We start from the raw sequence: 11320 nt of genomic DNA, 5'->3' as shown, positions 1-11320 counted from the left end.
ACAAGCACTGCTGGCTACCATCGTGGCAACAGTCGTAATACTAGCAAGAAATGCGGCCGACTTTTTTATGCCAAAAGATTCCCAGCAGTAATTAAACATAAAAAGACAGCAGAAAGTTCATTTTTTTCTCGGAGAAATAAAAGCATTTTCTCTCTGCACGTGGAATCTCCAAAGATTCGGAAAGGTACAAAGGGCTCTGTACAAGGTTTTCTTAGGTAGATATCAAAGCCTCATTCAGCAAGTACTTTCCGTTTCAGGCAGCAAGCAAGAGGAACAGTAATGGACAAAACTTTTGTACATTTATTTCTGCTTGTGAACATTGAAACGAGGGGCTCCGTAAGATAAACTGTTTTTATGGTCACAGTCACTCCTGCCAAACACGGTACAATCTTCCGTACCCTGCGCAGAAAATAATGTTCCGGGAATCGAAAACGATCTTTTCCCTAATTAAAATATATTCAGGCAGTAGGAAAACGCAGACAGCTGCCGCGGAAAATACCAGCCCGTACGTCGAGTCATCCTTCGACACGCTCCGGGAAGGCAAATGTTGGGCGTATACTTTGCTATGAGGCCAACCGTTTTTCAACGAGGAGTAAACAGGTTCAACAAATGCATTTATCACTCCATCAATACCACTCACGACGCACATCATCCAAACGTAGCTCGATACAAGAATGAGACTGGAAAAATGTAGGCACCACCACGAGAAGGTATTGGGAACAAACCCCGAAGGACGCACGAGGCGCGGCACTTACACGGCCGCAGGTTAGTTTAAAGGAATGTGCAGTCAGAGCTTGACGTCCGGCAGTGTTCCACACTTGCTGTATCACTAAAAAAAGCAAAGTCGAAAAATGTAGACACTCCAGAAAACTTGCGATTCCGTAATAGATGGGCGAAGGGCGCACCAGTGTGAGTAACTTCTTCGCACTGACATTCGCGCATTGATTACGCACCAACAGTTTCACATACACACGCGAGTTCAGATCAGCGTATCCCAAATGTCCGTGAAAGATTCGGCCATCACCAGGTTGCCGGAGGAATTGAATTCACTTGACGGTTCACTTGGGCAGGCCGGCTAGTCTGTCCAGTGGTACACCGGCAGCAAACGACACTTTTTGAGCACGGAACAAGAGGGTTGGTTGGTGGCCAGAGAGGACTAGCTAGGCGACTAGTGACCGTGGTTCCCGACGGTCAGGACCATGGGCGTGAGGGTGCCGACGACAATGGCGAGCACGTCAGTCTTGGTGAAGCCCTCGTTTGGTGGGTTGTTGATGCGAGCCCGTGCGTCGGCCTGGTGGGTGCTGTGACGCACAACCAGCTCTGGTAGCACGTGCACGGTCGCCACGTACAGGAACGTGCCAGCACTGAAGAGCAGCGCCACGCCCGTTGCGTTGTGCGAGGTGATGGACTGCGTGCCGCCCTGCGAAAGCCAAGAGCGGGAAGACGAAACGGGCACTTAGGAACTCGTTGGTCGGGTGTCCCGTCTACCATTTGTGCAATTCACACGTGTGACCACATTTTTTCTTGTTTTAGCGCTGTGAGTTAGAGCAAGACAACCGGGATGACGTTTCCAACCGGACAGCCTTGCACAAGAGTTTCTGATGCAAACAGCATTTAAAGTAAGCAAGTGCAAGTCCAACGAAATGCCTTACAGAATTACGAAGTGTAAATCTGTCATAACTCTTACTCATGGTTGCATTGTATAGCCCGCCCAATGTAAACCATTTCGCTATTTACCGTATTTTCGCGCGTGTAACCTGCACAAAAAATGCGAAAATTTTAGTGGCAAAGTAGGCGTGCGGATAATACGTTCGTTTTTTTTTTCTTGGTCTTGTTCAGCATTCTCAAGTGGCAGAGAGCAACTCCTAGAGTCCCAGGAGGCCCCACAATCACTATCTGAGCACTTGCAGCTTATTAGAGGCAATCCACGCACCCTTGAAAGGGTTGCTAACTTTGCTGTACAAAGTGGTCTGTACAGAGTTGTATAGTGGCTGACTGACTCCCACCCTTTTTTCAAGTGTTCGTGCACGCGACTGTACTCGTGTGAACCTTCCTGACAGTGCTCCATATACCAACGACCAGTGCCTATGTGAACACTCAAACCGTGCCTGCAGCTAACCGGAAGAGGAACTCTAAACGATTACAACGTCATGTGATCATTATTTGTAATACGGGTCTTCCCTTTTCCTTTTCCCCCCAACCCCCACCAGGGCCTCAGGCCTCTTCCCAAATAAAGGTCATTCATTCATTCACTTCACGGCACAACTACCATGCAGTAACACTGACTAAGCCTTCCATGGCAGCGATTGTGCAAATCATACAAGGACAAGGAAGAAAAAACAAAGAGGAGCGCACACTAACAACTGAATTTTGTCAGTGAATTGTGACTCTCGTCTTGCAGTCAGTGTATTCTACTTGCTAAATGTACGCTTTTTCTGTCCACGTAGTATGTGATGTCTTGCTCAAGCAGTAGCTTTGGAGCAGCCTTTTGCTGTATCGAATGTGCAAGCAATACGCGACGATTTTTTTTCTTTTCCGGCGGGCTGAAAGTGGGTGTGCGGATTATATGCAGGGGCGGGTTATATGCGCGAAATTATGGTAGCTGAAGTCTGGAATCTCAGCTTATTCATACATCTCAAGATAAGAAAAATATGAGCCGCTGTTTAGGGCCACTTCAAAAACTTTACAAATGTTTGTAGCATTTGATGGAAAACATGCTGTGTTCACTCCCAGCGGGATATCCCGATGCAATGTGATGCATTGCAGTAGCATTGCAACATAGGAGATAACATGCAAGCACTCACATCACGGGATGTAATGTGGCTTGGGATGTCATAACAGGTAGTGCTGTACATAGCTGGCAAATTGTTTCACCAAGACATACTTGATGTTGCAGATTCTGTCAGTACACTCACTGCCTCTGCCTCTCAGCACAGTTTCGCAGTGCTTCGCTTTAGTCCAACTTGGGTAGAGGCTCCCCAGCAAACTGTCATCAGGCACGTGTAAGATGAAACAGCTTTTAGAACCTTTGTGTAACCTCCGCACAACAATCTCAAACAATTTTGACCTGTGAATGAAATCCCTTGCTTGAAGGGGGCTAACGGTTCTTTACTGTTCTTTCTCGTCTACTTTTCCTTCACTGTCCTTCTTCACTGCTGTTTCTACAGTGCCAGCAATGTTCACAAAATCTCTTGCCACTGAACACACAACCACATCACAATGAAAACTTTCACAAGGTGTTACACGTGCAGCAACATCACATCATCATCTAGATCTGAAAGAACGTGGCAAAAGAATCAGACGAGACTGCCACCACATTAATCACATTGAGAATTCCCCGCACCACACAAGGGGGAACTTGCAGTCCATTTCCCGTGGGAACTGTCACGATTCAACACTCAGTTACTCAACCAATACAGACATATCCGACTGACTGAGCCCTCGCACCAGCCCTAACCTCCCTCAGTCCCGATGATGGCGATCATACCGTCACGTAGCACCCTGTCCCGTCACTCAGTGCTTGCCTCGTCATTGGCTCTGCACCACCCGCACAGAAGGCAAGGAGGCTCTCACCCTGTGTATCGAGAGGAAGGTGACGATGGCTAGTAGGGGCGCTGCCAGCGAGAACACCAGCAGGTGCTTGCGAATTGTGGGGCGCTCCACAGCTTCGTGCATCAGAAAAGACACCAGGGCAAACGCTGCCGGCGCCTGCGTGCAGAGAGAGGATGTCGAGGACGGCCGCACGGGGCTGTCGCTTGCCAATTTGGGAAGACTCGCAACCGATTGGACGTGGAGAAAATCATTAAAGGGACCCTGCAACACTCTTTGAGCAGTGCAAGTGAACCTGTGCGACGTTTAGTTTACACTGCCAGAAATACCTGAACCAAATATTACACACGCACGTGAAGCGGTGAGCGCGCAAATCACTGTGAAAGACACGAAAAAACCAACCGCGCTCTCTTCAATTTTCTTCAGTATGCACCCCTGGCATGGCCTAAACGACGCCATTGAGGCCATGGCTGTCCGATTGGCTGCCACTGGTCAACTTCGCGGCTAATTTCTCGCAATTCCTGTGACGATCCGCCGTCGTCTGCACTCTTCTATGCCTGAACCTGTACGCACAGTTTTGCCGTTTATTTCATCAAACGTTTAAACGTTCAAAAAAACGTTTATTTCTTCAAAAATGCCCCACCAGGCCGAGCACTTGCTTGCGAGCAGGCAGCCATGCCTGCTTTTTTGTGGCATTAACGTTGTGGAAAAAAAGCAGGAAACTACCCGGCCTGTGATATATCGAAGGCCGCGGAAGAGAACGCCGCAAGCCAGTAGTATTAACTCTATGCCACGAGCCGCCCCCTCTCCGGGAGTGAGCGCGCAGCTTTCGTCGCGTTGAGCGTGGTTGAGTTGAGAGGGAACAATTATGCGCGATTTCTCATCACGTGTAGTTCCGGTGATAGTAAACGGATTTATTAATTCTTGCGGGAGGAGATTGCTGGGACAATAGGCTTTACCCCAAAATACGTTCCGAGTAGTCAATGGCAAGTGCTGCAGGGCCCCTTTAAAAAGACTCTGCAACAATTCCGATAAGCACTTTCACTCTTCCCTTCGCATCTGGAAGCACTAAAGAAGCTTGGTTATCGGCAGCACGAAGCGGAGCTGTGTGATTTGCTCGTCACAGCTGGTACGCCTTCCGTTTGTGCTTTGCTATTGTGGCGACTTTTTTTAAGTGGCTACGGAAGGTGTTTATTGCTGGCACTAAAAGGAAGCCGGCCAGTAGCCGCTGCATCGCTCTAATGATGTAACTTGAGCGCTCGAAGAATTCCAAGACCGGGAAAGAGAGAAAAATCTTTTTGAGCAGGTTTCCAAGTTATCTGATAGGCATAGAGCAGCAATTTTTGGCTGAGGTACTTTGCGACCCCCAAGTCTAAGCACCGGATGTGTTTTAAATACGTTTACATAGCATTTCAGATGTAGAAAAAAAGGTAAAAAAAAAGCGTTGCAGGGTCCCTTTAGGAGTGAAAAAGGGCGCCCACCTTGTGAAGCATGATGGCCAGAAAGACGACCGCCTCGGTGTCAAGGTTTGACGTCGTCGCTGCCGCACCCAGCGCCACACCGTCGGCTGAGAAGAAAAAGACCAGAAACACACGAAGAAAACATGGTTTGCGTTTAAACTTACGGCCATCATGAAGTTTATTCAGAACAAGTTTGGTGCAACCACTCACCCGCGGCGTGGACTACTAAACCCAGGGTGGCTGTGAAGCTTCGTCCGTGCGTGTGAACTACACTCGAGTTCTCGGAATCTGCAGAAAGAGAGTCGTTACAGGTTGTTGTCTTTTTTTACAGAGGAAGGGAATGAGTTGAAAGCCGAAAAAACATACAATATTGCAAAAAGAAAAGAATCAGCACAAAAGTGACATTGGAATACGATAAAAGCACAAGAAGTATACAATACAACTGCAAAATAGAGCGTTAAACATTGTATCCAACATCAAAAAGTGTAAAAATGACAGAAAATCTGCTATTTTAAAAGCAGGTACTTTAAAAGTAGGAGTTTGATATAGCTCTTTCTTGCAGTAGGAAGTCGTGGTCCTGGTTCGTTTCTAGAGCTTCAAAGAAGAGGTGACCTCCACAGCCCCATCATGGACTAATGCAGTGACATCACACTGGTGCTTGATGTGGTTTGACACTAACCCACTTTTCAAAGTTGTGACACCAACCCCGTTTGGAGCCAATGACAGCTTTGTGTGCCCTAGACAATTTGTACAGGTGAAATGTAGTCACAGTGGGACTTTTCAATTTACACCCTTCACGAATAAAGGATACAGCGTCACGGATACATCGCCACAGATAATTTCGGGGCAGTCCAAAGATTCTCCCCGCCATAACTATACATGTGAAAAACGAATGCCAGGTTGCTTCTTGAGGAGTCCATGGTGAATCTGTGACTGATAATTGCAGGCTTGCACGAATGTCATCACAGCCGACATCACCAAGCAAGCAAATACAAGACAGTGCAAAGGGACTGACCCATTTGTTGCTTGGCCATTCATTCGGGCTGCAACAAGACTTTAGCAGAAAAGTTTCAGCCACCCTGGAAAGGGAAGCTGAGGAAGAGGGGGGTCAGATGAAAGCACCCAGGTGGGCCTACAGGCATCTGTGTCGCCGCTCTTTGTTTCAGTGTCGTTTTTTTTAGCGCTCTTTTTCCTTCAAGAATGAGTGAAACCAAGGATTCGCAAGGAAGGACGGCGTGTCATTAGGAGCTACCAGGGAATGCATCTACTCCTTGTAACCCAATAGGTCAAAGGTGAGAAGAGAGAACGTTGGAGAGAGAGTTGATGCTTACAGCTACAATCTTGTCGTGCACTTCCAGATCGGATTGGACAATCTCGTACCGTGCATCTTGCCACTTGTGCGCAGGGCCGGTCGTGAGCTTGCTGAGAGTTTAGGTTCGAGTAGCAAGACCGGCATGGAGAATTTCACGTGACATTAGCACCAGGTCCTGGTCATGCAGAGTGGGAATGACGTGGGAATCGCAGGTTAACAGATGCAAGTTGGATGCCTGGTTTGGTAGAAGGGACAGAGCCCCTGAAAACCCCAGCTGATTGAAATATCCAGTTGAGTGCATCTTCCTTCAAGTGAAGGCCCCCGACAGTTCCACTGAAGTGTTGCCACTGGAACGGATCCTCTGGTTACTGTTGTGTGCTTGTCCTGGTTGATCGTGACACATTGTAAAAGGGCAGTGAAACTCTACTGAAGCCCATTTGACAGCTGAATGCACTAGTTGAGGAAGATTAGAGATAGGTTAGGGAGGTATTGGTACTGGTATCAGTAGGACTGTTAGGGTTGACGTCAGCCTGATTTTTGCGACTTGGGATAAGCAGGCTCTGGGCAAGGTTTTCAGGGCTTAGCGTCTACGACAGTGTAAAGGGCAGTGCTGGGGCTGCAGCATCTGATGGGGAAGCATATACGAGAGGCACAGAGGGTCAGGGGAGAAGGTTGGGGTGGAGCTGGGGGAAGCAGCGTTGGTGGGTTGGATTTGAAGGCCAGAGCTCAGTTCATTGCCTCAGTGACTAGAGTTTTCAATCAAATTGCTTCTTGTGTTGGAAATTTTGGGCTTGCAGCTGCGGTAAGATGACAGTGGTGTTCCGTATTCTATTCAATTTGGATCCTCAGAGGCGGGGCGTTTGCCTACATGTTATGTGCCTGGAGACCTCTCTAGAGGGACAGATGTTGAAATTGTACCCCACGGTTTCGTACTTGGCATGTAGCCAAGCAGATACGGGGTACCAGTGAACTGTGCACTGCGCGTCGCAGTAGGCGGTGTTCTTGGGCAGTTCTGGACACTGGAAGTTGATGACAGAAGACTTTGACTCTTTTCCCATGGCCTGAGTGTGAAGGACAACTTGAGTTGACGAATGTACATGTTCCAATTGTGCATCCGATGTTTGATCTGTGCCACTATTACGAATGACATTCTGCATTTGTTCGCTGACAATAGCTTCAAGGTTGCTTCTGGGCAGCTGCTTGCAAGGTCGCACTGCTTTGGCAGCAAGAATACGCCAACCAACAAGCACCGCTGCCACAGGATGCTGCATTCTTCACTGCGCAGTGTTGGCACAGGCACCCCTAGAGGCAATTTTACTGCTCTTCTGGGTTGTGTACTGGAATAAATCCAGCTCGCAATTCTTGGAGGAGGGCGACAAACTCTCGGGGTGCTGGCGGATGTTCGCAGAAAGGTGTGACAAATATTTCAAGATGATCACCATGCATAGAACTAGACTCTTTTCAGGTGCAAAATATAGAACAGTCAGAAACCCCATCTGCTGGCATTCCACCCCCTAGTGGGTGCTGTTGGTGCTAGCAGAAGCAGCACATTTCACACGAGAAAAAAAAAGAAGCGGGCAGAAAAGAAAATTACAACACAGTAAGGGCCACACACTTCACATCTCGTCCAGATAAATTAACCACGCGACGTTTACAACCCTACCCAGTGTTGCTTTGTACACCCACCACAAATTGTGCTTCATTTCACCACAGCGCCATCAAAGCTACAAGGCATGCAGAGGCAATTACACAACGAATGAAAAAAGGCAGTTCTCCCCGTGCGTCGCCTGCCTCACACTGGCACCGGGGCTTGCTTCCGCGATTGGCCGGTGCTGGCTTCTCCCACCTCCCCATTGGCCGATGCTAGCGGCAGACTAACCAGTGCTGCACAAAGCTCGTGACACACCGTGGGAGTCTTCGATTTAGTCTCCAACTCACTGCAGATGATAGTCCTCACCATAGGAATGTAAGTGGAAAAGCGAATGCCAGATGACTTCAGGAGTCCACAACGAGTTTAAGACCGATAATCGAAGAGCCAAAGTAAATGAAAGGTAGTGTCTTATCACGGCAACAATGAGAATTACCATCAGGAATTACTCACGGCAGTCGCCTCTAATTCGCTAAGCACGCCACCAGGAGATTTTATGGAACAAATAGTTCCTAAAAACTCGTTACTTCAGCTGCTCCTGTGGCGCCATGTTATAGCACTGGCTTTCAAACGAGAAGGCTCAGGTTCGAGTCTGGCGTGGCGGGAGATTTTTTTTCTTTTTACCTTTGGAAATTTTTGAAGTTCTCGCTCATGGTGATTTTGTCAATGCTTTTTTTTTTATTCTGGTAGTTATTATATTAGGAGATTGATGCACAGAACTTCTAGAATAGGTTGGATTAGGTTAAGTATAGAGTATATTCTGTGTCGTCGGGCGAGGTTAGGTTGGGATCGTTGCAGTTGGGCTACGTTACGTTACGTTACGCTACGTTATGTTGGGAGGTAACATTATTCAGCGAATTTGAGGCCAGCCAGCTTTTATAAAAACTGCCGTGAGAATTTCCTGGAGGTAATTCTCACGGCTGCTGTGAAATAAGATGCAGCCTAAACGGAATGCGCTCGCGGCCTCACCGCTGACGACGACGGGCAGGGCCTTGCGGTGCCGGTGCTGGGAGATGAGCTGGTCGACGAGCAGCATGAACAGGAAGCCCAGCACCAGCGTGATGCCCACCAGGCTGCGGGGGTCGATGGCCTCGAGCTTGCCGTGCAGCTCGTCGTGCGCGTGGCCGTGGCTGGCCCCCCCACTGCCGCTCACCGTTAGGGTGGCGTCGCCGGGCTTGCGGCTGCTCAGCGCCCCGTGCTGCAGGTCGTGCGCCAGCTCCTCTGCACAGACGCAGGAGGGGACCCCGCGTTGGCCTCGGAGCAGCCATCTTCCAAACTCCGACATGAGTCTTGCATTGCAAACACTACGGAGGACAGTTTGACATCCACCAGAAAGTGACTCCACCTTGGCGATTCCCCCTAAATCTGGTCGATTAAGTATTGCAAACACTGCGGCTCTTTGATTACCAACCCACCGCGGTGGCTCAGTGGCTAAGGCGATGTGCTGCTGAGCTGAAGGATGCAGGTTCGATTCCCGGCCATGGCAGCCGCTTTTCTGATGGACGCGAAAAGCAAAAACGCCCGTGTGTACGAGATTTCGGCACACGTTAAAAGATCCCCAGGTGGTCAAAATTGATCTGGAGTGCTCCCCAACAGCACACCTCATAGCCCTGGTGTAGCTTCGGCGGGTTAAACCACACAATCAATCAATCAATCAATCTTTGATTATCAGTTTCGGACTCACTGCAGACTGCTCGAGATACAATCCGAGGCTTCTTTACACGTGCATTTATATGGCATAAGGAACCCTCGGACTGTCTGCGGTGAGTCCAAGACTGTGAATCAAAGAGCTCCGCTCAACACACACACACACACACACACACACACACACACACACACACACACACACAAAACGTAACGAAGATGGCACAAAGCAGCGCTGTGATGAGTGTTAAGCCCCAGGAGGCTTTTCTGAGGACTGTGGGCTCTCGAAAGTGGTAAGACTTAAAAGAGAATGAATGAGTGGACAGCTGAATGAATGAGCGTGTGAATGAATTAATGGAATTAACAGTCAGGCGAAAAAGCAACACATGACTTGGTGAGTTTTTAAGGCTTTAAATCAGCAGCAGCTATGAGATGGTTATAAAAAAAAATAAGAAATTAAACACTCGGCTAACATAAAAACGTCATTAATGCGGTATTAGGATAAAATATAAATGTGCAACAAATGAAAACATCCGACTACTGGTCGAATTCAAATATTTGCACCACTGAGTAATTTTTTGCTAACTACCCCTACTGCCCAAAGCGCAGACGCCTCCGAAACTACCGAGTGCCAATCAGCGATGAAAGGCAGGCGGCAAACAATACAGAGGGGGACGCACGACAGCAACAGCTGGCGTTGCTTTCAGCGCACCACGCAGCAGGCTGCCGACGCCAAGACAGCCAAGATCGGGCGAGGTGGTCCCGTCAAGCCACGCTGTCAAGGTCGTACTCACTGATCTGTGTCATGTACAGCGTGCTGATGCCTTCGGGTATGATGACACTTAGAGCCGTGCCAACTAGAAGACCGGCGCCGAACACGGAGACCAAATGAAGTCGCGCCTGCGAAAGCGAAACAGAAACGAGCACAACACACTGAATGAAGCGCCGAGATTGTTTTCACCCGTTATGTGTTCAACCGGCAGTATCGCGCGCGTCGCGTTCGAAGTTCCCTCAAACCTTGAAAGAAGTGAAGCGCTGGAGAAATCTACCAACACTCGCGCTCTCACTAGCCGCGATCACGCATCGCATACACGCACCTCAGTCAGCGGAACCGATAATGGAACCAGGCCGCTGATGTAGCTCCCGGCGAACATCGCGCCAGCAAGCGCGAGTAGCATTACAATGTCCGCCATTGCGTGGGTCTGGGCCGCTTCTCCCGATCCTCAAATCACGTGAAGCGTGCCGTCGGAGGCAACATCTTGAGCACGCTCAGGCAAATTACGGGGCAGCCGGGGAAAATCGTGATTGAAGAACTACCGGGTGCTATCGGAAACATACGTTACGTTGCGGCCGGGCGGCCATCGCGCACAATGTGGCCTGAACAAAGTATGCGAGCAATGCGCGCTTTTACAATGTTGTGCTGAGAAATGCGCAGAAGATACACAGGGCCTCTTGAAGCAAGAAAGCCTAACTTGATCATTCTTACACGCTGTATTTCTTTAAAATTTTCTGCGACGTGACGGACTAGAGTTTGCAAGCAGTCGACTACTAAAGTTGCATGCGTGACGTTCTCGCCTTGAATAACATAACTGGTAACTAGTTGTAAAAAACTTAATTGCTCATAGAGATAGCTTTTGCTGATATAATGCTAATCTAAAGTGTAAACTTGACTGTGCGCGCAGACAATCGCTGCGTCGTCTGCTACAC

The 11320-nt window shown here is 48.8% G+C and overlaps 1 protein-coding gene across 1 annotated transcript; it reads right to left on the bottom strand.

Moving 5' to 3' along the window:
• Positions 1–281: 281 nt before the first annotated feature.
• On the bottom strand, positions 282–11029 carry Zip102b (Zinc/iron regulated transporter-related protein 102B). Its single transcript, XM_077681304.1, has 7 exons — positions 10711–11029; positions 10408–10513; positions 8939–9190; positions 5220–5297; positions 5031–5116; positions 3574–3708; positions 282–1420 (listed from the first exon to the last, which is right to left on the bottom strand). Exons 1-7 carry the CDS (start codon positions 10804–10806, stop codon positions 1169–1171), a joined length of 1005 nt encoding a protein of 334 aa, XP_077537430.1. The 5' UTR covers positions 10807–11029; the 3' UTR covers positions 282–1168.
• Positions 11030–11320: the final 291 nt, after the last annotated feature.

This window comes from Haemaphysalis longicornis, unplaced genomic scaffold, assembly GCF_048455015.1.
Source record: "Haemaphysalis longicornis isolate Haplotype H1 unplaced genomic scaffold, Haemaphysalis longicornis Haplotype H1 scaffold_8, whole genome shotgun sequence".
NCBI classification, from domain to species: domain Eukaryota; kingdom Metazoa; phylum Arthropoda; class Arachnida; order Ixodida; family Ixodidae; genus Haemaphysalis; species Haemaphysalis longicornis.
This window is presented reverse-complemented; position numbering and strand designations above follow the sequence as displayed.

Coding starts and splice junctions, on each gene's coding strand:
- Zip102b (XM_077681304.1), bottom strand. CDS start 10,806: ATGGCGGACATTGTAATGCTACTCGCGCTTGCTGGCGCGATGTTCGCC. Junction 9,191..10,407: donor GCTGTACATGACACAGATCA/GTGAGTACGACC, acceptor GCGTCTGTGCAG/AGGAGCTGGCGCACGACCTG. Junction 5,117..5,219: donor TTTAGTAGTCCACGCCGCGG/GTGAGTGGTTGC, acceptor TTTTCTTCTCAG/CCGACGGTGTGGCGCTGGGT.